The 24,714-nt window shown below is 41.9% G+C and overlaps 1 protein-coding gene across 7 annotated transcripts in view; it reads right to left on the reverse strand.

The window, feature by feature from the left end:
- CNOT4 (CCR4-NOT transcription complex subunit 4) overlaps positions 1–24,714 on the reverse strand; it is a 161,949-nt gene that overhangs the window by 77,735 nt on the left and 59,500 nt on the right. For 4 of the 7 annotated variants that reach the window (XM_040345669.1, XM_040345672.1, XM_040345674.1 and 1 more), the window contains exons 5-7: positions 19,355–19,456; positions 13,396–13,521; positions 8,050–8,174 (exon numbers count right to left, since the gene is read on the reverse strand). In XM_040345669.1, the coding sequence (XP_040201603.1) occupies positions 8,050–8,174; positions 13,396–13,521; positions 19,355–19,456 (353 nt within the window). Of the gene's footprint in view, positions 1–6,694; positions 6,764–8,049; positions 8,175–13,395; positions 13,522–19,354; positions 19,457–24,714 lie in introns of all 7 variants that reach the window. The other 3 variants (XM_040345668.1, XM_040345671.1, XM_040345670.1) reach the window with 1 other exon arrangement.

The following is a 24,714-nucleotide window of genomic DNA, read 5'->3' on the forward strand; positions in this document are numbered from 1 at the left end:
TCAGGCATCGGGAGCATTTGCCCGAGTACAAGTACTCACGCAAATGCTCTGTATCGGTCTCGATACCGATACTAGTATCGGGACAACCCTATTAACTATGCAATGTTAGTACAGAGATTTCTCCTGCTGTGCTATTGTGTTCTGACAGGGGGGAAGGCCCCCCCTCAAGAACACGATCGACAGACCTTTTTCGGTCGTGCACCTTCAACAGGAGCCGACCAAAAGGCCAGCTTCTGTCGGACCTGCTGCAGTACACACAAACCAGATGTCTGTCAGTTTCTATTGAACCGGCCGATGTCGCCTGACATTCGGCCCCTGTGTACTATGCCTTTCAGATGCCAGGCATTTCCCTTGTCTTAGAGAGGCAATAACTGACCTTGCGGATTCCAAAACAAATTTTGGACTTTGGTGGTACTTGTTCAGGCATTTTTGATAGGACAAATCCCCCCCCCCCCCATTGGGTTTTTTCATTCCATGAACAGCTTTTAACACAATCCTTTGAACCTGCCTCCAGTCTCCCTTCTAATCTCCTAAAGCAGTGTTTCCCAACTCCAGTCCTCAAGGCACACCAACAGGTCATGTTTTCAGGCTTTCCATTATTTTGCACAGGTGATTTGATCAGTTTCACTGCCTTAGTAACTACCACAGCCGTTTCATCTGAGGGAAATCCTGAAAACATGACCTGTTGGTGTGCCTTGAGGACTGGAGTTGGGAAACACTGTCCTAGAGCAAGCACATTGTAATCTGCCTTAGATAGAAAAGGAGGGTTGGAGAAGGGCCTGGTGCCTTTGAGTCCGGGACAGCGATGGCTGTATTAAAGCAGTTAGTTGTCAGAGGACAGTGACCGCTAGAATCAAAATGCTGAGACCGGTGTTAAAATATGGTTTTGCGACATGTTGCTGGCCAACTTGTCCTTAATACCCAAACCTCAAAAAGATCACACATTACCTCACAATTTCCGCCCAATTTCTTCAACAATGACCTTAAGCTTTTTGGTAGATTACTAGTAGACAGGTTAGCCTCGGTTATCTCTTCCCTAATCCATATAGACCAGACAGGTTTTATCCCTGGTAGACAAATGGTAGATAACAGAGATGCCAACCTTCACTCCCACCCCTTATGTCTACTTAGCCTTGACATTCACAAGGCCTTCAACAGTGTTAACTGGTCTTATCTAAATCACCTTCTACCTAAATTTGTCATCTCTGAAAAATGTATACATGGATTTAATGCCCTCTACCATCTCCCTAAAATCAGAATCAGGATCCCAGGTAGCAATTCAGACTTCTTCCCCCTGAGCAGAGGAACTAGGCAGGGCTTTCCCTTTCCCCCCTCCTTTTTGCTCTAGGCCTTGAACCCCTTGCACATGCCATTAGACTAAATACCAACATTCACGGCTACTGCAGAGACCCCCACCACTTTAAATATTAGTTTATATGCTGATGATGCCCTCTTGTTTTTAACAGACCCACTTACTTCAATCCCTAATCTCCTCTCAGAACTTCATTCATTCCACAAACTCTCTGGTCTATTTATCAACAAAAACAAATGTTCTATTCTGCCCATTTACTGTCCCCCCTGATCTACTATCACTATTGAAAAAAGACTTTAATTTCATATGGTCCCCTCACTCACTTAAATACCTCAGAATCTATATTATAGCCTCACATAACCTATTATACAAAACAAATTATCTCCCCTTATTCTCTCATATTAGCTCACTGATAAAAGTATGGTCATCTTATCATATCTCTTACCTAAGTAGGATATGCGCCTTTAAGATGACCATCCTCCCCAAGTTACTCTACTACTTCAGAGCACTACCTATCCATGTCCCCAAAACTCATTTAGAAGCTCTCCAACGTGAAATTAACAGATTCATTTGGAACGATAAAAAACCCAGATGTAGTTACTCTCTCATTCATAGAACACAACATAGTGGCGGACTGGGACTTCCGAACCTCTGGCTCTACTTTCTAGCTGCCAGACTTGTACAATTAGCCCAATGGTTTTCCTCAGACACCAATATTCCTTGGCTAAGAATCGAGTCCACCTCTATTTTACCATTAAACCTAAAAGGCATTATGTGGTCAAACAAAGCCACATCACACTCTTCCCAAACGGAATTCAATAGTTGCCCATCTTTTGCAACTATGGAACAGAATTAAAGATGTCTATTAACTCTCCTCTCAAACCCCTCCGTTGGCCTCATACCTTGGCGACCCCAGATTCCCCCCTGCATTCCTAGATAGGACCCTATTTTATAACTGGATCAATAATGATCTCACCACTTTAAAATCACTTACATTTAACTCACTACAAGCTAAAATTAACCATCCCCCCTCAGATTTCCCTCAATACTCCCTAATTCATGACTTCTATTGCAGCACACTACTCTATTTCCATCAACCCCACGGGCAATTTATTTGAACACATATGCATATCCTCCTCTAGAGACAAAGGCCTGATTTCCCAACTATACAACAACCTTAATAGTCTTCATCAACCTGAAAAGTCTGGTCCGATGTTGCATTGGGAAGTTGAACTAGATTGCTCCTTTACTGTTGACCAATGGTCTGATAGGATTGAGAACCTACGTAAATGCAACCGTGCTGCTCCTCATTAAAACTTCTCACTAGATGGTATATGACCCCAGACAAAATTCACTCCTTTTACCCCACAGCTTCCCCAGACTGTTTTAGAGGTTGCCCCGAAGTAGGCAACCATCTCCCTTTTTTTGGAAATGTAAATACTTAGAACCTATATGGTATGCACTTGTCAGTAGAATTCTACCACACTTTGACAGCATGCATATCTTTAATGAAAAATGGATTTACTGGACACCAGAATGTCATACTTTATAACTGTTACTTTGTTAACCCACTTTTATATCTCCTTTCCCAAGTATATGACTATATTATATGGTGACGTCCTTGCCTATATTGTCTCTGTAACCCAAGCTACTCTACAGTTGTATCACATTTCCATATTGTATGCCCCCCCCCCTTTTTTTTGTACCCTAGCCAAACAGACCCATTATTCTATATCCCATATATGTTTTAACCCTATGTTATGTACTGAACTGTATTATAGAGAATACATATATTCCAAATACATTAATGGTTTCTTAATATTTTTTACATCGCAATGCATACTATTCAGGATACACATAAATAGTGTAAAATAAACAATGGATATATTCTGTAGAATACTTGCTGTGGGACTACAGTAATGGTCAGAAAGAGGGTACCCTGTCTTACATGTCCCTAAATCAGGTCCAAGCTTCACTCGTCATGGTGGACATACCCCCAGAGGCATCTTCAGAGTCTGGGTTCCAGAGGGTTGGACCACGCCCTAGGAGCGATTAATGCCCAAGCAGGATCCAGCGCCTGCAGCAGCATTACAGACCGTTTCCATGGTGTGGCATCTGGGTATGACTGCCAAGGCTTTATCAAGAATACACAGCTCTCGATACACTGCTTCTATGGTTATATTAAAAGACATTGAAGTGGTGATTGAATAATCTCAAAGGTAAAATATTTAACTTAAGAGTGATTTCTCCATAGGGACACTAGCAAAAAAAAAAAAAAAATGCAGGACTCAAGTGGGATGCCCAGGGGGAATGTCCTCAGAAGCTTTGCCAGGTACCAGCCTATAATCCTGGGTCTATGAATAATCAGTGATGCTATAAATAAGTAGAAACTAAGCCTATTTCTGACATTTGTTGCTTACAAGTAAAAATCAGTAGTTTTTGCTCAAAAATTACTTAGAACCCCCAAACATTTTATATATATATTTTTTTAATGGTTGCCAGGTTAGACTAGTTATTTTTGCTAGAATTATTGCTCTCACTCTAACAATCGTGGCGATACCTTACATGTGTGATTTAAACACTTAACATACGCAGGCGCGACTTGTGCATGCGGTTTCTTTGCTGTGCAAGCTCACAGGGACAGGGGGCACTTGAAAAATGTTTACATCGTCACTTGACAAAAATTTGGATCACTTTTATTGCTGTCACAAGAAATGTTAACATCCCTTGTGACAGTAATAGGTTGCAACAGGTACTCTTTATGGAGGGAATGGAGGTCTAAAAGACACCAAATCCCTCCTTTGCACTTCAAAGTATTCAGATTGACAAAAACGGCGATTCTGAAAACTGTCTTTTTTTTTTCGCACCATTGGCAGCCGAGTAAACCGGAAGCGACATTGTGACGTAGCCTGTTTTTATATAGGATACTGGAACGAAGCAGTTTCTGGCTTTGTTTCAGTCCAGCATAACTGGCGAAAGTGCCGGATCGTGGATTGGGTCTCCGGGTGGGGCGGGAAGAGCGGCGGAAGTCCCCTCCCACTCTAAAAAAAAAAAACACAACAGTACTGGGGTGATACCTGCAGCTGCCCTTGGGGTATAACCCCTTCAAGCATTAGATCCTACCTGCCTTTGTGTTTTTGACTGGGGGACAGTGCTCCTTTTAGGTGGAATACGCTGGGAAGAAGAAGAAAGAAGAAAGAAGAAAAAGTGGTGGAACAAAGAACCTGGAGTGCTATTTAAGCCTAGGAACCATGTGCGTATTTGAGCATTTTTGACCCTTTGCATTTACAGAGGTCTTATATTGGGGTGAGCATAACAGTAGGATGGTGAAAATTGTGAAAAGGAGTGGGAACATCCAGTGGTGTTTTGTCCCCAATATGTTTAGGCATATTTTCTGACACACTGGACTTTATGCTGATTGGGACATTGGGTATGCACAGAAATTTTAGAATTCTTTGCACGTGAACCAAGTTTGACACCATTTTGTATATATTTTGATGAATTGTTGATGCATTTGTGATGTTTAAACTACAGGCAGTCTCCAAGTTACAAACAGGATAGGGTCTGTAGGTTTATTCTTAAAGCGGTGTTCCAGCCGTAAATTTTTTTTTTTAAAGTCAGCAGCTACAGACCCTGTAGTTGCTGACTTTTAATAAGGACACTTACCTGTCCAGGGTGCCTGCGATGTCGCCACCCCCACCCGCTAATCGTATAATGTGCCGGAGCCGCCATCCTCACTAGGGAAACAGACAGTGGAGCCTTGCGGCTTCACTGCTTGTTTCCTACTGCGCATGCGCAAGTCACGCGGCGCTTTGCGAATGACCAGCTGTCTTCTGGGACACATGGGTGCACCCAAATTTCCCAGAAGACATGGCGAGGAGAAGAAGAATGAAGACTGCCATGGAATAGGATGTGGCAGATTAGGACGATCTGCCTAATAGCCATTTCTGGTAAGTAAACAAATTTTTTTTTTCTACTAATGTTTTTTATTGTATTTTAAGTAGCGTGTCTATGTGGACCTCCGCTTTATTTTTTTTCCAGATGTGTGTAGTAATCAAGGGCATAGGTGTGCGCAGCCTACTGGATTAGGAGGGTGTACCCCAAAGCGAAAATGCATATATTATATATACACACACTCTTATAAATAAAATGTACACAAACATTTCAAAATGTAAAAAGCTAAACAGTGCAGTGGATGGTGTCAATCAGTAGGGCATTGGTGGACGATGCCAGGTTTTTTTTTTTTTTTTTATCTATAGGTCCCATTGGGAGGCTTTGACGAAAAATCAGGGGTTTAAACAGATGATGTCTCACTTTTGAGACAGAGAAAGGGACCGAGGACAGCGATTCCCCAGTGCCTTTCTCTGCAGTGGACAGTGAATGAACACGAAGTACTTTGTGCCAAGTGGCTTTCTGTTCATTCACAAAATGAGGCATAGAAAACAGTTTACTATGATTCAGTCAGTTCTGAACGAACATAGGAAGTGACTGATCTTAAAGAAGAGGAACAGGGATGATGGAGGGGGGGGGGGGGGGTTATAAGGATACCAATTCACTGCATTTCCCTCTTCCAGCCGCTAAATGCTGGCGGCAGAGAGGAGGGAGAAGCAGAATTTCAGTGGCTACAGGAATAAAATTTAGATCAGACCCAGTAAATGCTTCCCTTTCTGTCCAGTTTCCAGGAGATGCAAGGAAAGATTATGGTCTACCCATCACCTGCCCATGATCGGCGGGCAGATTGCGATTGACAGGTTGCCGACTCCAGATTAGGGTGTGTCCAGGCACAACAAGAACACCCCTGCGCACGCCCAAGATCTAGTGTGAAACATTACCTGTGCAAGGGGCGTCCTGTGGTAAAGACCAGTCATTGCTATTCTCTCTTCTTGTGCAGGTTGACTGGTCTTGTATCTGCCCCCTCCTGTAGTTTTCTGTGTAGTGTAGACTAATTATGTGAACCTGCTAGGCCCTTCTCACACATCTTATATGGCCATGTAAAGCACAGCAATGAGGTCACCACTACTTTTACAAGGTAATATCTTGGTTTGCAAAGGCATTTGGCATACACAAAGTGAATTTATAGCTATTAGCTGAGCCCATTACAAACATTTTCTCACTGAAAAAACATCCCTATTTTCAAAAGAAAAATGACACAAGTACTCCTCAGAAACACAGTATGTCCTTACTAAAAACACAAAAAAGTAGCATAACAGTTTACAAAGATGTAAAGGCATAAAAAAAGATCTATGAGATCTATGATACATATTTGGTGGGAATGTCCCAAAATAGGGGGATACTGGAATAAGGTGTTTAATAACGTCAGACGAGTCACGGGCTGTAACTTACATCAGTCTCCTACAATTGCTTTACTTAATGGAATGTTACCTCAGATTTCCAAGGTTACCAGACAGCTCATCCTGTTCATTATGACAGGTGCCAGAATCACTATCGCAGCTGCATGGAAAAAAACAACTGTTTCCATTTTGTATATGAAGAGAAAAGTTACATGGATTATGGAACAAGAAAAGAGGATCTGTTCCGTGTTAGATAAATCTACTCTTTTCCATGAAATTTGGGAACCTTGGTTGAAATACACGGGGATATCTTATTCCCTGTGAATATATTGATAATAATTGTGACTTCAGATTGAAGTGAACCGTTGGCAGGCAGGCTGCCTATTTCTCTTAGTGCCCATTCACACCTAGGCGTATATACGCCTGAAGCGCGACGCCGCAGCAGCCCCTGATACTCTGGAGGGGTGAGTTTACATTGTCGGCTATGGAGATGGTTCACATCTCCACGCCGAACGCCGAAACGCCTGAAGCCCAAAACAAGTCCCGGACCTTTTTATCAGGCGGCTTTCGGCCATAGCCGACAATGTTGATCACCCCTCCTGTGTATGTTACCGCGGCGTATTTTACTGCGTTTTGTCGCGGCAATTCGCAGTAAAATACGCAGCGTTGTAGTGTGAATGCAGCCTTAATCTTCTTGTTTCTTTCTTTCACTCCCCCTTATAGTTATTTTTACTTCTTTTATTTTTTCTATAAGGGTGATATCCTTAGTTTATTACATCCTCTGTGCGTTTTACTTTGGGAGGATATGTTTATATAAACTTAATTATAGGATTCCCTCTTTCCTTTTGGGAAATTAAGTTAGTTGAAGATTTTATGGAATCTATTTTCAGTTACCAATTTAATCCAATTTTAATTTTTGGAAGGAGGTTGGATTGAAGGGATTGCTCTACTTCTTGGACACAGAATGGTCCTATTAGGGGTGTCAGAGAGGTGGAAATGTTCTAAAATTCTATCCTTTTAGTGGATTTAAAAATGTGATCTGGTATATACATTATATTCCTTAATATATTGGGTGGTATTAGGAGGTTAATGAATTCCTTAATATACAAGGGCATTTTTTTAAATATAAATTATTATATTATATAATTTTATTCTATATGCTTATTTATATTTCCTTTCCCATATTATATGATACTAAGTCTATAAACTAGTTGGGTGAGGAAGGAAGACAGTAAGAAAGGAATATTTTATGTGAAATATATTTTATTGATTATATTTATATATGTCATTGATGTATCTCACGCTAATTTAATTTAATTGTACCTTCTTTTATTGAAAATAAACTTAAAAATTGAATGAAAAAAAAAAAGATCCAGAGGACACCACATGCACACAGACATGCAGATGGAGACCGGACTGTGATGTGGCAGTACTTAGACATCATACCTTTGCAAGGGTGTCACTTTGTTTTTGTTCTTGTCAACTGTACCCGTAGTCAACTGTAAGAAGTTAGGGTTAAGTTTGTAGAGTTCCTGAAGCAACTTCTGTTCATATTCCTGATGTTTGCCCGCCTGCAACAACAACAAATATTACAGTGAAGGCTAAATACACACACAACCGATTAGTGGGGTTAAAGAGGAAGTAAACCCTCTAAAGCAGTGCCGTGACCCCTTGATAAAATTTCCCAGGTTGTGGGGACCCCTAACAGTAAAATTATTTTCGTAGCGTGGGTTGTCAGCACCCAAGGCAAGACAAGTAATTTGCACCCCTAACCCACAGACATTTATGGCTCCCTGAGTCCTTTCCACTTGTACAGTATTAAAACCCCTTCTGGTACATTTTAGGATGTGCCACGGTTTCTCTTTGTTCTTCTTTCTTTCCCTTTTAGCTCTCGATATCCTAATTTCTTGTTTTGTCCCCCCCCCCAATCCCTCTCTAGTCTTTTTTGTTCCTTCTCTTATTCTTTCTTTCCTTTTTCTTTGTTCCACTCCCTCTTTTCCTCTCCCTTCCATGTGTTCTCTATTTTTATTCTTTCTCTTACTCCTTAGTAGGGGGAATGGGACGAGTGGCAGTTCTGGTGGGGGGTGAGATCAGTGGCAGTGCTAGGCAGAGTTGGAATGAGTGGCAGTGCTGGGAGGGGATTTCTGATCGGTCAACTTAGGTGTTCTTGATCAAGGTCATCTGCTTATCTGAGAATTGTAGTGGGGACCTATAATGGCAACTATAATCACAGGTAGTGTTACTCACTGTGTCTCCGACTTTGTGGTGTCTCGTAGCAGTGACACCTATGCCGAAATCAGGAGATCGGGTCTCCTATATCCCCTCCCACTTCACATTTCTTACCAGTCAGCTGACCTCTAGTCTCTGCCCCCCAGCCATGCTGTGAACTGAATGGGTGGCTGCGGGCTTTAGGAACAGCCCTGCTGGGTGGCTGCAAAAAAGGTGAGAGCAGCACGGGCATCAGGAACAGCCCAGGATTTGGTGACCCCTGGCAAATCGTCATTTGACCCCCAACTGGGTCCCGACCCCAGGTTGAGAACCACTGCTCTAAAGCATTTCTTAAAAAAAAAAAAAAACCCTGCAAAAGAAAGGCATAATGAGCTAGTATGCATAGCATACTAGCTCATTATGAATTACTTACCTGAGATCGAAGCGACTCTCGTTCCTCACCTCCGCCGCGGCCATTGATACCCGAGTTACTTCCGGGTATCGCAGGCTCCGGCACTGTGAATGGCTGGAGCCGCGATGACGTCACACGTCAGTGACGGCGCGGTCGCCCTCACTAACGGCACGCTCAGTGCACCTGTGCCGTTGTCTACGGTGCGCATGTGCCGTAGACATCGGTGCAGTCTTTTCTGCAAATATCTCCTAAACTGTGTAGGTTTAGGAGAGATTTGTTGCACCTACAGGTAAGCAATAATCTAGGCTTACCTGTAAGTTAAAGTGGTCTGTATGGGTTTACAACCACTTTAAGAGTGGTGTTTATTTTTGTGTAAACTTGTATTTAAATGGGATTTTATGTTTACAGCTATTTCCCCATTGTCACTACTAATAATAAATTAACATGGTAAACAATTTTACAGCCAGATCAGGTAGATAAGAGAGTACCACACAGATCAACAAATCCTCTCACACATCTGCAATGCATTTGTATATAAAAGAGACAGACCTACATGAAGGAAGCATTCAGCAACAAAGGTTTCAAATGTGCCACTAAATCTGTTATTTGGCTCGCTGCAAAGGTTTCAAAATGCTGCTTAGCATATAAAAGAAAAAAAATCCATGCTGTAGAGCGCAGGTGTCAAACACAAGGCCCGCGGGCCGATTCTGGCCCTCCAGGCCATTTCATGTGGCCCTCGCACCTCTCTTGCAGCTGCAGGAGAAATCCAGCCCTCCTCTGGTCCTACTCCAGACCCTTACTTTCTGCTTTCAAGCAATGCATCCAGCTTCTTCCCAGCAGTAGCATAAGGAAAGGGGGGTGCACTGTGATGTAAGGGAGAGTGGGGGACTCAATTTCTGATGGTGGCGTTGCTCTTGACATCTAATGTAAAGGAGAGGTGATGCGCTGGACATCTAATCTTACAGATACAACCGGACATTTTGAGGGCAATCATAATGCGGATGTGACCCACAATGAAATTGAGTTTGACACCCCTGCTGTAGAGCATCCATCATCATCTGGCACAGTGATGGCGAACCTTGGCACCCCAGATGTTTTGGAACTACATTTCCCATGATGCTCAACTACACTATAGAGTGCATGAGCATCATGGGAAATGTAGTTCCAAAACATCTGGGGTGCCAAGGTTCACCATCACGGATCTAGCGCTTTGTTTCCCAGCCATACAGTCCCTGGCCTGCTTCTTTCATTTATTGGATTTCAGATCTTTTAACCATGGAGGTTCAGCACCACAAATACAATCTGCCTAGGAACAAGCACACTTTCAAATAATCTACCAACATTGCATAGAGAAACACAGACAGTGATGTTGACACTGACCATAAATTAAGGTATGTAACCAAAACAGAAAGGTTGTATTTAAATGTGGGAGTCTATGGACGCACACAGCCTGGTTTGAGAGCGTGCTTACATGTGTGCCCCCATATAAAGCGGCTTCCAACTGTGGCACACAGAGAATAGGCAGGGCAGAGAAAGCCAGTGTGGAACCTTAAAGAGGAGGCTCAGGGTCCTCTGTGCAATACCCTTGCACAGAGCAGATAAGTAGATCGTTTCGATTTTAGTAAAAAAAAAAAAAAAAAAAAATAGACTTTCTAATCACTTTAAATGTGTTCTGGACAAGCAATTCAGTTAAAAAATCTCTATGGGAAACATAACCAACAATTATGTGCACGCTGTGCTAAAAGGAAAAGTTTGGAAGTGCCTATATTTAACAAACCAATCTTTGGGTATGTGACATCTACCACATGCCATTTTCATTATTAAAGCGGGGATTATGATTAGCATATTACTAATTATATTTCAGATATTTTGTAGAGGCAATTTGAGTTATTACATAGCTGCAAGCATTTCTTATTACTCTTTGATTTTAATGACTTGCATCAATCAAAATTTGAATGCATAATAAATGAGCTCAGACAATCTTGTACAGTGTTAAAAAAAATCAACTCAAATACGAGTGCTTGGCACAGAAGCAGTTTGCTGTTTGTGTATGATAAACTTTGTACTTAAAGACAGTTTGTTAGTGAGATCAAATGCATTTCTGTCTTGTCTGTCACTGACGACTTATTGTTGTTTGGAATGACAGACGGGGTAAATGAGGAGGGTGCAGACCATTGGCTGCCAGCGCTGATCAGGTTTTTCAGCATGCCCCTTCGGCCAGCTCTGTCAGACAGGCTGATGTACACACGGGCCAAATGTTGGCCGGTTTCTGTTGAACTGGTCAATATTTGGGTCCTGTGTATCAATATTTAGCTTGCTGTTGAAAGTTTAAAAAGGCATTTCATTTCTAAAACCAAACTTCTGTCAGATTTAAACTATACCCAATTAACCCCCCTGGCGGTATTCCCGAGTCTGACTGAGATTTTTCTGCTGCGATCGGTAACCCCGAGTCAGACTCTGGCTCGCCTCGCTGAATCCACAGGAAGTGTTTACTTACCTTGTCCCTGGATCCAGCGATGCCACCGCGCTGTGTGAGCGAGCGGGACCTCACTCGATTCACACAGTGCCTCTGTGTGCCGCCGATCTCCGTTCCCTGCGACGTTACGACACACGGGAGCGGAGAACGGCGCCAAATTCAAAAAGGTAAACAAACACCTTACATACAGTATACTGTAATCTTATAGATTACAGTAATGTAAAAAATACACACACCCCTTGTCCCTAGTGGTCTGCCCAGTGTCCTACATGTTCTTTTATATAATAAAAACTGTTCTTTCTGCCTGCAAACTGTAGATTGTCCATAGCAACCAAAAGTGTCCCTTTATGTCAAAAATGGTTATAGAGCAGCTAGAAAACAGCGATAATAAATTATAATCACTTGCAGAATTGTGCGATAGCGATTTGTGGGGAAATTCATCATAAAAAAATAAAAAGTAATGACAGCGACAATTCTGCAACTGAGCAAATTTCAGTGATTTTGAGTTGATTACATTATTGAATAATTATTATAATTATATTATTAATTGTTATAATTATTTATTATGATTTATAATTTTGTTTTAAAAAAAAAAAAAAATCATACCCGGGATGCCTACTAGACTCTTGTTTGATCAGATTTAAGTGAGTTATTCCTAAGAATTACAGGCCTACAATATAAAACGCCAAATTTCCTTGCAAATAATTGTACCGCTTTCAGCATCTTTTTTCTGAAATAATCGTACCGCCAGGGAGGTTAATACACATATATTTCTTAAAAAGCAGCATAGTATATATACAGCTCAGTTTATCCTCCACCAATAACAGCTCTACATGTTCAGTGCCTTCTTTCTTTGACCACTAAAGCCTGGTACACACAATGAGGATTATCAGGTGAATGATCATCCGTTTTTTTTTTTTTTTTTGCATGCTAGTCTCATATCGAAAATTAGTTTACTAAACTTAAGTGATGCAATGTATTTGTATTGTATTTACGTGACCACTGATGATGAAACTTATGTGTATGCGTGCTAGAGTTGCAATATTTTATCCAGGCTCCCACTCTTGGCAGCTTACAAATGTAGCATGTGCACATTGCAATGTGAATGCACCACAAACCGTGTGCATACCAACAAAAAAAAATATTAAAAAAATCCTAGTTAAAAATGGGGAGGCGTTTTCAGGCAGAAAAGACACAAAAACCTAATAGCAATTGTGTTTTTTCTTCAAATAAAGCTGGTATATAATAAGTGTTCAGCTGCTTTGTGAGCCAATCAGGTTTGACTGCATTGCACAGTGCTGTCAATCTGGCAAGGGGAAAGAAAGAAAGAAAGAAAGAAAGAAAGAAAGAAAGAAAGAAAGAAAGAAAGAAAGAAAGAAAGAAAGAAAGAAAGAAAGAAAGAAAGAAAGAAAGAAAGAATCGCGGATGAGACAGTCAAGTATAAAGTTTCATTGCATATTAAAGTATTTTCCTGTAGTTTACAATAAATGCACTTTAAATTCACAGGCGATCAACATTAAAGATTCAGTGCAGACAATCCAAATCCAAGAGATCACCAGCAAACCATGTGTGCACAACAGTTGTAAAAAAAAACAAAAAAACAATAAATAAAGTGTGCTAGTGTTATCTTGGAGTGGCACAAACTAAAAGACAAAATAATGCTAAATGACATAAGGTAGTCACATGGTTCTATTACCTGCATTTCTTCTTTTGTGAAACTAGCCGCCTCGTCCCCCAACTCATGTAGATACATACAGTCTGGTTTTGGACACTGCATATTTTTTAAGAAATAACTGCAGTATTTTGTTGTACCTAAAGATGCCTTGAAAACAAAAGAAAACCGTCAGCTATACAGGAATACCACAGTTTGGGAAGAGGTCATAGTGAAAACTATAAATCAAGGATGAACAGATATTACCTCAGGCACCACTTAAAGTAGAGCTAACCCCAATCATTAAACTCCCATATAACACACCATAAAGCACATCACGCTCTTCATCCAGATGCTTGTACCAAGTATCATCTTTTCCACAAATACAGTCATATTGATACTGTAGTACCCTAGGCAATGGACATCTGTTTAAGTGTAAAAGTGCATGCAAACCGCACACTTTAGCACCAGATCGCAGCTGCACAAACACGCTGCTTTTAACAGAATACGCAGGGATGCCATTAACGCTTAATGGCACCCCAATGCACTGAAAAAGTGTTGTTTCCAAAGCACCATGCAGTTTCAGTGCAGCCAAAAAATAAAATAATAAAAAAAAGGATTCTGGGACTTTATTCCCTACAGGAAATGCAGGTACAGCAGTCCATTCAAATGAATGGACTGCTGTGCTTGTGCAATTGAGGCATGCATCTTGTTAACAGGAGGCAAAGTCATTCTTAGCATGCCCATGTCACTGCCTGCGTGACAGGGACATATCTTTTTGGCAGTCAGAATCTAAAGGTGAAAACATCAGCACGAGAAAGCCTGTTAACAAACACATCTGCAGCACTGGATTCAATTCTGCACAGAGCTGAGCTTTAATAGTTGTCTGGCTAGCCACAGACTTTAAAAGCAATTAAAACAGGGGTTGACAAATTTGCTTGGAATCTAGGAGCCAGCTAAAAAAGTTAGGAGCCAGAAAACGCACCCCGTCCCGACGAGCTTGCGCGCAGAAGCGAACACATACGTGAGCAGCGCCCGCATAGGTAAACGGTGTTCAAAGCACACGTGAGGTATAGCCGCGATTGGTAGAGCGAGAGCAATAATTCTAGCCCTAGACCTCCTCTAACTCAAAACATGCAACCTGTAGATTTTTTTAAACGTCGCCTATGGAGATTTTAAATGGTAAAATTTTGTCGGCATTCCACGAGCGGACGCAATTTTGAAGCGTGACATGTTGGGTATGAATTTACTCGGCGTAACATTATCTTTCATAATATTAAAAAAAAATGGGGATAACTTTACTGTTGTCTTATTTTTTAATTAAGAAAAGTGTAATTTTTTCCCAAAAAAGTGCGCTTTTAAGACTGCTGCGCAAATACGGCATGACAAAGTATTGCAACGATCGCCATTTTATTCTCTAGGGTGTTAGGATAAAACATATATATAATGTTTGGGGGTTCTAATTAGAGGGAAGAAGATGGCAGTGAAAAATTACATTAGAATTGCTGTTTAATTTGTAATGCTTAACTTGTAATACAAACGGCTCACCACCAGATGGCGCCTGCTCAAAAAAAAAATTTTTTTTTTTTTGCCCACCTTCCAAGCCAAGTCGCCAGGACACCATTTCTAGTCGCCATGGCGACCTGGCGCCCAGGATTTGTCGATCCCTGAATTAAAATATATTTTTATGTGTTATCTCTGCACAGTGTTTGCTGTAGGTGGTGGGAGTCAGAAAGCAGACAGACACCTATTAGAACTAAAGCCTAGTTCAATAGAAACGGACGACATTTGGCCCGTGTGTACAGTAGCCAATTCAACAGCGCTCTGATAGGGGTAACTGGCTTCTGTTGGACAGGCAGTTGTACAAATAGGCAATATGTCGACCGGTTTCTACTGTACTGGCTGACCTCAGCTGATTTACGGCCCGTGTGCAACCGGCATTTGCTATACTAAGATTTGCACAAGGTAAAACCTTCACCCACGCAATTCCTCTTTACTTTTAACTACAGGTAAACCGTAAGGTTGAACGCCAGCAGATTTGATCATTTAACTCAGTTCAGTTTCATTATTAGATGTATTGTTTCACATAGCTGGGGAAGTCGGAAGTGACGAAACGCGTCAGTGCGTGGCTACGATGGCGTAACCAGGAAGTGCGTTTCACCGGCTGCTGTTAGAAACCAGGAAGGAATCCTTAGCGCTGTGCGACCCCTGTGTTCGGAGGACAGCTGTAACTACTCCTATTCTTTTTATATTCTTTTACAAGTATATTAATAGTACGTATATCGGAAGGGGGGTGTTTGTACACAGGGTTTTGATTTATTAAAGCAGGATTACACCACGTCAGTGCCTTTGTGTTTTATATGAACCGTGAATGGAAATGAACCCTTGCTGGTTCCGAGGTGATGACGGAGGTCTAAGTGAGAGAAATCTTATTCTACATTCTGGTGAGTGTGAACCCCAGCGGAGGAGTGTGCCTCAATTTTGTGGTGAAGACTGGGAGCTGGTGTAGGGTGCACTACCAATCCAAGCTCTAGAAGCACTTGCCACTTTAGGACTTTTGCTACGTCATCATTTATATTTATGTATTTATTTCTGAAGTTGGACTTTATCCAGTATTAGCGCTGTTTTACCAATTGTACTTTTTATGGTTCCATGTTCCATGTGCTTGGTACATATTATTTTATTATTATATGATGCTTTTCATTTATATTTTAAACAGCTGCTGCACATATCCTATTATCTTATCAATATATGATTTTATCATTTTGATAGGGGGTTTGGTATCTGTATGATCATCATTATACTCCCTTCTAATTTATTAGTGGAGTCTCAAAATCAGTGATTTTAATTTTCCCTGGTGCCGAGAAGTGCACTTTGGGCCCCTTTTTCTATGTGCACCTTCTTCAGGTATGGCTGCAGAAGTACCCAAATCTTTGTAGGTATTGGCCTCCTATAGCTGCATTCATAACACCAACACATACTGTAGATTGAGGGTCAATAGAGGCTTCTAAAACGTTGAAAAATGCACCCTAAAGGAGGGGTGAGCACTAAGATAGGCTAATCAGTGGAGGACTCATGTCCAGGTTTCTATTAAAGTGGTTGCAAACCTCAGACATAAAATATGAACAAAGCATATAATGCTATAGTGTGTACTTGTCTCAGTTCAGGGCACCAATTGTCATTTATGTCTGCTCTCCCATTCCTCCATCATCAGCAGAAGCCAATTCTGGCAGGCTTTCTGATGTCAATAGAATAAAAAGGTGAAGGGGAGGGAGCTCCAGCACACAGCCCATGATTGACAGCCTCAGCTCTGTTCCTATGTGCAGTGTAATGGGGGGTGTGCCCTTCCCTCCAATCAGCTCTTCTCACTGAGTGAAACTTCAGCTCCCCACCCCCTGCTTTCTGGAAGATCAGACAAGTTGCTCTTCAACTACTCTCACCTCCAGGGAGGTCCAGAAGCGGACTGTTCTGTCTGGATCATAAGCCGAACAGAAAGCTAAATTTACTTTGGCATTTGCATTGACTTAAACTAATAAATGCCTTGGTAGATATTACAATGCACAGTTGAAATGCATGTTTATTTTTAATTGCCAGAATTTCAGTATTCTCATTTCTAGTTCTTATAGAAGAACATTACACAATACCTTGCCAACATAAAAGATATGTGACTCATAGGCTCTGCCACTATGAACAAACATAAGGCTTGAAATCTTGCCTGATGCCAGGGACACAAATCTCAGATGAATATAGCAGGTTGTTGTGTTTCCATTCATTGGTGCTACCCAAGGCCCCTGCCATTCAGTCATATCATTATGACTGAACAAAGCCAATTTCCAGTACACAGTTTACAGGTCAAAAAAAAAAAAAAAAAAAAACACATAACACACATACATGCCTTTAACAAAAAAAAAAAGAAAAAAAAAAAAAAGAAGAAGAAATATGTTCAGCTGCACCCTTAGAGATAAAGGTATGAAGGACATTGGCAGGAGAGCTCAGAAGAAAATCTTAAAGTGGACCAGTGGCAACTACTAGGGTGGGATGGCATTTACTAGCGATGCGGCTGAAACATATCAACTGAAAAAGGTGTGGTCGGCATTTTGCCGATCGAGAAAAAGGATTAGTTTCCATGCAACTTCTCCCCTCATTGTGCATCAGCACTCTTTAATGAAAGAGAAAAAAAGAAGAAGAAAAAACAAACAAAAAACCTACCCTTTAGTCCCCTATCCATACAAAGCATTAGAAGCCACCTTTACCCGCCGATATTTCAGTACGGAAGCAGAACATCAGTCTGCCTATGAAAACAAGGTAGATTGCCATTCTGTCAGGAGAGAATGAATGGATTTTGTGTTCCTGCAAAGCAGGGACTAGGATCCATGTATTCCCCCTAGTAAAAGCACCTCCCACACTACAAAAAAAAAAAACCACAAACACACCAGCTAGGCACACAGTTAACCCTTTGATCGCCCCTGATGATAACCCCTTCCCAGCCAGCGTCATTAGTACAGTGACAGTGCATATTTTTAGCACTGATCACTGTATTAGTGTCACTGATCCCCAAAAAAAAGTTTTAAAAGTGTCAGTGTCCGATTGTCTGCTGCAATATCGCATTCCTGCTATAAGTTGCTGTTCACTGCCTTGTAAAACTAAATAAAAATTTCATAAATATATCCCACAGTTGGTAGGCGCTATAACTTTGGCACAAACCAATCAATATACACTTACTGGGATTTTTTTTTTTAACCAAAAATATGGTTACAGCATCGTACAACCGTGTAATTTTCAGTTAAATGAACGCAGTGTTGTATCGTAAAAAAATTGCATGCTCATGGAGGGGGGTAACACTTCCGGAGGGCAAGTGGTTAACTGGTATCTCCACCTTTGTGCCTGGAAAAAGAAAATCCCACTCAAAAGCCTTTCTGCCTCTGCTTTCCCCATTGCACTTATCTGGTTCTGTTTTCAATCATACACCGCACACAGTTGCCAGTGTACTAGTCTGTACATAGCCCTGTAAGCTGTGTAGAAGCCTAATCTGTGCAACTGTTCCAGGTCACTGGTCAGTGCTGGCCAATGAAGGTCTTTTGTCCCCAAGAAGAGATTTTCAATGGTCAGCACTGTCACATGACCAATGTCTGGAAACCTACAGAATATGCTTCTACACAAGTTCTGCGGTTGTGTGCAGAGTTTTCAACTCTACCAATCTGTACACTGGCAACAGTCGACAGTGGATGATCAATGCCCAGCGTATTGTGAATTGATGGGCACACAGTGGCTCTCTTGTTGTGGGATGACTTCATATGACCTCGTCCCACTATCGCCGCGGGGGTGCGCAGCGATCGGTGGTGCTTTCGGTCCCTCGCATCACCGATTTCGGTAAAGAGCCAATGAGGAGGCTCTTTACCCATGTGACCAAATGTGTCCAATCACAGCTGATCACATGGAAATAAGGAAAATCCAGTTATCGGCATTCCTCTCCTCACACTGACAGTATTTGAGAAGCAAAGAGCTGATCAGCAGCATTTCTTCACAGGGGAGATCTGCACGGCTGATCAGTGCAGTCCACCAATCAGTGCAGCCTCATCAGCGCACATTAGTGAAAGAGAAAAATTAGCAAAAATTTCATTTATTTCGGTCCCTTTTAGCAAAAAAAAAAAAAAGAAGATGCAAATTTAGTTTGGGTACAGGGTTGCATGACCGTGCAATTGCCATTCAAAATGCGACAGCGATGAAAGCTTGGCTTGGACAGGAAGGGAGTAAAAGTGGTCAGTAGGCAAATCGTTAAAAATAAATACAGATAAGTGCAGTGGGGAACGAAGGAGCGGGGGGCAGGTAGGAAGGATTCTGAGTCTTTAGGAGATAATTAAATGGACCTTGATATGGTTAGAGATGGTCTTGTCTTTTTTCAACTTAACTATGCAAGATATCGAATTCTAAAAAAAATAAACAGATGATACCAAAACAGGCTAACACAGCACTAAAGTTAACAAAATTTACCAAAGCCTCTCACCTTAAGTGTTCTTCCATCTACTACCACATTGTTTACACACTGTATAGCTCGAAGTGCATCTTCTGACCGTATGTACGTTACATATGCGCTAGCGCTTGGACCCTGAAAGAGACAGAACAGGCAAATTAGCCCAAGCACAGACTTAGGGATATCTCGCTACCAAGTAGAATTGTATTTACTTTGCTGTAATGAGCTTGCTGCAGGCAGTGCACCACAAATAATCTCAAATTGAGAAACTGAATAAATTCTTGTAGTTTGTGTGTACATAACAGGAATCCCTATTAGTCCCTGTTCACAACGGTGCAACTTGTCATGCGATTTGACAGTTCCAAATGTCATGACAAGTCGCATCCCATTGCTGGCGATGGAACCGCTCATATCGCTGTGACTCAGAAGAAGGTTCCTGCATTACTATTTACAGATTACATTGTGACTTGCACTTCTGTTTAATTAAGTGGCAAGCTGCAAAAAAAAAAAAAAAAAAAAAAAATCGGCAGTGCAAATTGCACAGATGTGCGTCATTGAAAACACTGAAGTAGAGCAATTTCAAAGTCGCACCAGTGTGAACAGGGGCTTATACTCCAAGTCTGAAGAACCCATTAACATCTGCAAGTCAAAATAACTAACTAAATAACATTAAAACTACATGCTAATTGAATCCAGGCTTCCATTGTTGGGACCAGCAATCAGAGTCCTGATCTGTGTATAACTTGCTTTTAGAAGAAATTTCAGTACTGATCACAAAATAAAGACATCTACGGTCTTTTGCTTATTAAAACTTAAACAAAACACTAATATATTAAAATTAGCTAGGTGCAGTTCCTGAGCAACTAATTTAAATTTACTATTTGTTTCTAAAGTTACAGAAAAACTTTATTTGTAGCCCATTTTACCCCATAGTCATTAACTCCTTTCTGGACATTTTTTTATGAAGCTGATATAACACACCAATTAATTCAACTCTATATTCTTTAACCACTTCCCATCCAGCGATGTACTGGTACGTCTCTGAATTGGAAGAGTGATCTCTCAGTCATCACTGCAGTAATAATCAAGATATAATTTTTTGTTAGTGCCAGCAATTCCCTTCAATGTAAAAGTAATTCAATGAATATATTTAAATGTTCAGCTTTACATTTTATACTGTTCAAGCTGTCTGGGTAACAGCCTCCTTTAACCACTTCAGATCCGCGCTATAGACAAAAGACGTCCGCAGCGCGGACCTGAAGTGCCGGGTGGACGTCCTGTGTTTACATCGCCCTGCGCGTCCCCGCGAGCGCGCATCGGGCGAAAAACTGTGTTGGCCGTGTCCCTTGGACACAGCCAATCACAGATCGTGCTGAATGGCCAATCACAGCGGCCATTCAGCACTCGATCTAGCCGTCCAATGGGAGATGATCTCAAATGTAAACATATGAGATCATCTCTCATCGCCGGCTTTCTCTCCTCACACACAGACCGCGTGTGAGGAGAGAGTGAGTTACAGAGCGATTACAGTGAGTGAAAAACACATAAATCACATAAATCAGTGCCCACAGTCCCTGCCAGTGCCACCAGCCAGTGCCACCAGCCAGTGCCACCTGCCCCTGCCATCAGCCAGTGCTACCTGCCAGTGCCACCTGCTTGTGCCATCCGCCATCAGTGCAATCTGCCATCAGTGCCACCTGCCAGTGCAATCTGCCATCAGTGCCACCTGCCAGTGCAATCTGCCATCAGTGCCACCTGCCAGTGCCATCTACCCGTGCCATTTGCCGTCAGTGTCATCAACAACAATGGCTAAACGTTCTTTTTCACTCGAGGAGGCGTACGAAATTATTGCGGCCGATGGGAGCAACGGGGAGCTCCCCGATTTGGATTCCTCCGCAAATTCAGATGCCGAATCTGACGTTGACTACGAGCCAGTAGTTAGCAGTGGAACAGAGACATCCGAGGAGGAGGGGGAGGAGGAAGAAGAGGAAGAAGAGGAGGAGGAGGGTCCACCTGTCAGACGAAGGCGTATTGCTGAGGAGGCAGTGCCATCCACCAGCACCGTGGTGCCATCCACCAGCACCCGTGTTTCATCCATCAGAACCGCAGCACCTCGTCAAAAAAGGTCACGTACCAGTAGGTCCCATGCCAGCCTTCCCTATTCCCTTCAGAACCCCTTGTGGCTTCCTCCTAATTCAGGAGAAGCCAACATTCCCCCTTTCACGGCCCAGCCAGGAGTCCAAGTGGACACAGAAAATTTTGCCCCGATCGATTTTTTCAATCTAATTTTTACAGACATGCTTTCCTCAATTGTTTCCAAGTCCAATCTCTATGCCGAACAATTTATTTCCAGTCACCCCAGTCACCCCACGTCCTATTATGCCCGTCCCTTCGAGTGGAGACCCGTAACAGTGGAGGAATTCAAAAAAATTTTGGGCCTCGTATTTTGTATGGGACTAAACTATAAAAACTAAGTACGATCATATTGGTCAAAACGCCCCATCTATCACATGCCCGTCTTTTCCTCAAAAATGCCCAGGTCCAGATATCAAATGATCATGCGATTCCTACATTACAGTGACAATACCCAGTGCCCTCCCCGAGATGACCCAAATTTTGACAAACTTTATAAAATTCGGCCACTACTTAATTATTTTTCCCAAATTTTCCCCCAGTTGTTTACCCCGGACCAAAACATATGTGTTGACGAGTCACTTGTAAAGTTTTCTGGCAGGCTCGGCATAAAGCAATTTATTCCCTCCAAAAGGGCCCGCTATGGGGTGAAACTCTATAAATTATGCGACCGAGCCACCGGATATACCTATGCCTTCAACGTATACGAAGGAAAGGACAGCCAGCTACACTCCCCTAATTGTCCAGACTACATTGGGACCAGCGGGAAAATAGTTTGGCAACTCCTAAACCCACTAATGGAGAAAGGATACCATTTGTATGTGGACAATTTTTATTCAAGTTTGCCCCTGTTCCGAAACCTCTATAGAAAAAAGACACCCGCATGCGGCACCGTACGGTCGAACCGGAAGGGCTTTCCTCAAAGCCTTGTCACCAAAAAATAAAAAAAAGGGGAGACGGCGAGTTTACGGAATGAGGAAGTTCTGGTCGTGAAATGGAGGGACAAAAGGGATGTGTACGTTCTTTCTACCATCCACAAAAACACATTTGTTACCATCAGGAGGAGGAATGGGCAAATCCGGAAACCAAAATGCATTCAAGATTACAATAAGTTCATGGGGGGTGTCGACTTGAACGACCAGATGCTGGAACCGTACCTTTCCACAAGAAGATCATACCAGTGGTACAAGAACGTTTCTATTTACTTATTCAATTTGGCCATGTACAATACTTGTAATCTATCGGAAATCCACTCGAAGACCCAAATCCTACCTTTACTACCAGGAGGAAATCACCACTGCCCTTTTATATCCCAGCAACCCACCAGCAAACATTCGTTCCGATGTGGTTAGCCGTCTTTACGAGCGCCACTTCCCAGATAGAGTCCCTCCCAGACCAACAGGCCAAAAACGTCAAAAGAAATGCCGGGTGTGCTCCAAAGGAGGAGTGAGAAGAGACACCATTATTGTGCCCAATGCCCTTCCCAACCAGGCCTCTGCGTAGTTGACTGTTTCCACATTTACCATTCCTCACTAAATTATTAGTCCCTTCCTGCCATTTACCTTCACACCCCTTATACCTCTGCTTATGACCCTGGCTTGTTATTTGACCACGATTCTGCCTACCGATTTTGTTTATACCTCTGCCTGATCTGGAACTGACCCTGGACTGTTATTTGACCACGCTTATGCCTACCGATTCTGTTTATACCTCTGCCTGATCTGGAACTGACCTTGGACTGTTTGACCATTCTTTTTGCCTGCCTCTTGAACTGATCTTTTACCCTGCTAGTGGACTAGTGGGATTCATAGCACAGGGGTCTCACATATGTGAGGGGCTCCAGAATTGTTTTTCTGGATGAAGAAACCTATTGTTTGTTTTCTCATTCTAGATTAGGGTCTGGTTGCCCGGAGGCTTCAAAGAGATTTGGGTGGGAGAAGCCTCTACCCCTGTCCCCATTCTGTCCTGAACGAGGCCCTACTTCTGCCTGCTGCCTGTAGGACCTATGCCTGTGGTGACTATGGACAATATCCCTGCCTGTTGCCTGGACAATTGAATTTTCTTTTGCTGACCAAGTCCCTGCCTGCTGCCTGGACCAGTGCTATCGTCCCGTGGACAACTGCGCTACTAAAACCACAGGTACATTTTTTTTTACCCTTTGCTTAGCATAATGTATTTTGGGGTGTAATTCTTGTCATGTGCATGCTATGTGTCCCTAGAACACCTGTTGGTGTTCCTTGCATGTTGGGCCTCTGTATGTGGTCAGGCTGTGAAAAAGTCCCACACATGTGGTATCGCCATACTCATGAGGAGTAGCAGAATGTATTTTGGGGTGCAATTTTTGCTATGTACAGGCTATGTGTTGGCAATATCTTATAAATGGACAACTTTGCATAAAAAAATTGCGTTTATTTTTTTTCCACATTTTCCAAAAACGTTTGGAAAAAAATGAATCGTTCAAAAGACTCATTATGCCTCATAGATTATACGTTGGGGTGTTAGCTTTCCAAAATGGGGTCACTTTGTGGGCATTTCCATTGTCCAGGTGCTCCAGGGCCTTCAAAAGTGTAATAGGTAGTCAACAAGTTAGATGTGTAATTTATGCTCCTAGAACACCTGATGGTGCTCCCTGCATATTGGGGCTCTGTATGTGGCCAGGCTGTGAAAAAGTCCCACATATGTGGTATCACCATACTCAGGAGGAGTAGCAGAATGTATTTTGGGGTGTCATTTGTGGTATACACATGCCATGTGAGAGAAATAACCTATTACAATGACAATTTTGTGAGGGGGAAAAAAAAAAAAATATTAATTTCGCAAAGAATTGTGGGAAAAAATTACAACATCAAAAACCTCATCATGCATCTTACTAAATACCTTGGAATGTCTACTTTCTAAAAAGGGGTCATTTGGGGGGTATTTGTACTTTCCTGGCGTGTTCAGGGCCCCAAGAAATGAGATAGGCACCGGTACAACAGGTGTGATAATTTTTTTATGATTTGCACCATAGCTTGTAGACTCTCTAACTTTCACAAAGAGCAAATAATATCCACTAATTTGGGTTATTTTTACCAAAGACATGTAGCAGTATAAATTGTGGCCAAAATTTATGAAAAAAAATTAATATTTTGCTAAATTTTAATCGCATAAACTAAGAAAAATTCATTTAAAAAAAAAAAAAAAAAAAAAAAAAAAAAATCGCCTTTTTTCATTTATAGCGCAAAAAATAAAAAGTCCAGAGGTGATCAAATACCAACAAA

This window comes from Rana temporaria, chromosome 3 (genome assembly GCF_905171775.1).
Source record: "Rana temporaria chromosome 3, aRanTem1.1, whole genome shotgun sequence".
Lineage (NCBI taxonomy): Eukaryota > Metazoa > Chordata > Amphibia > Anura > Ranidae > Rana > Rana temporaria.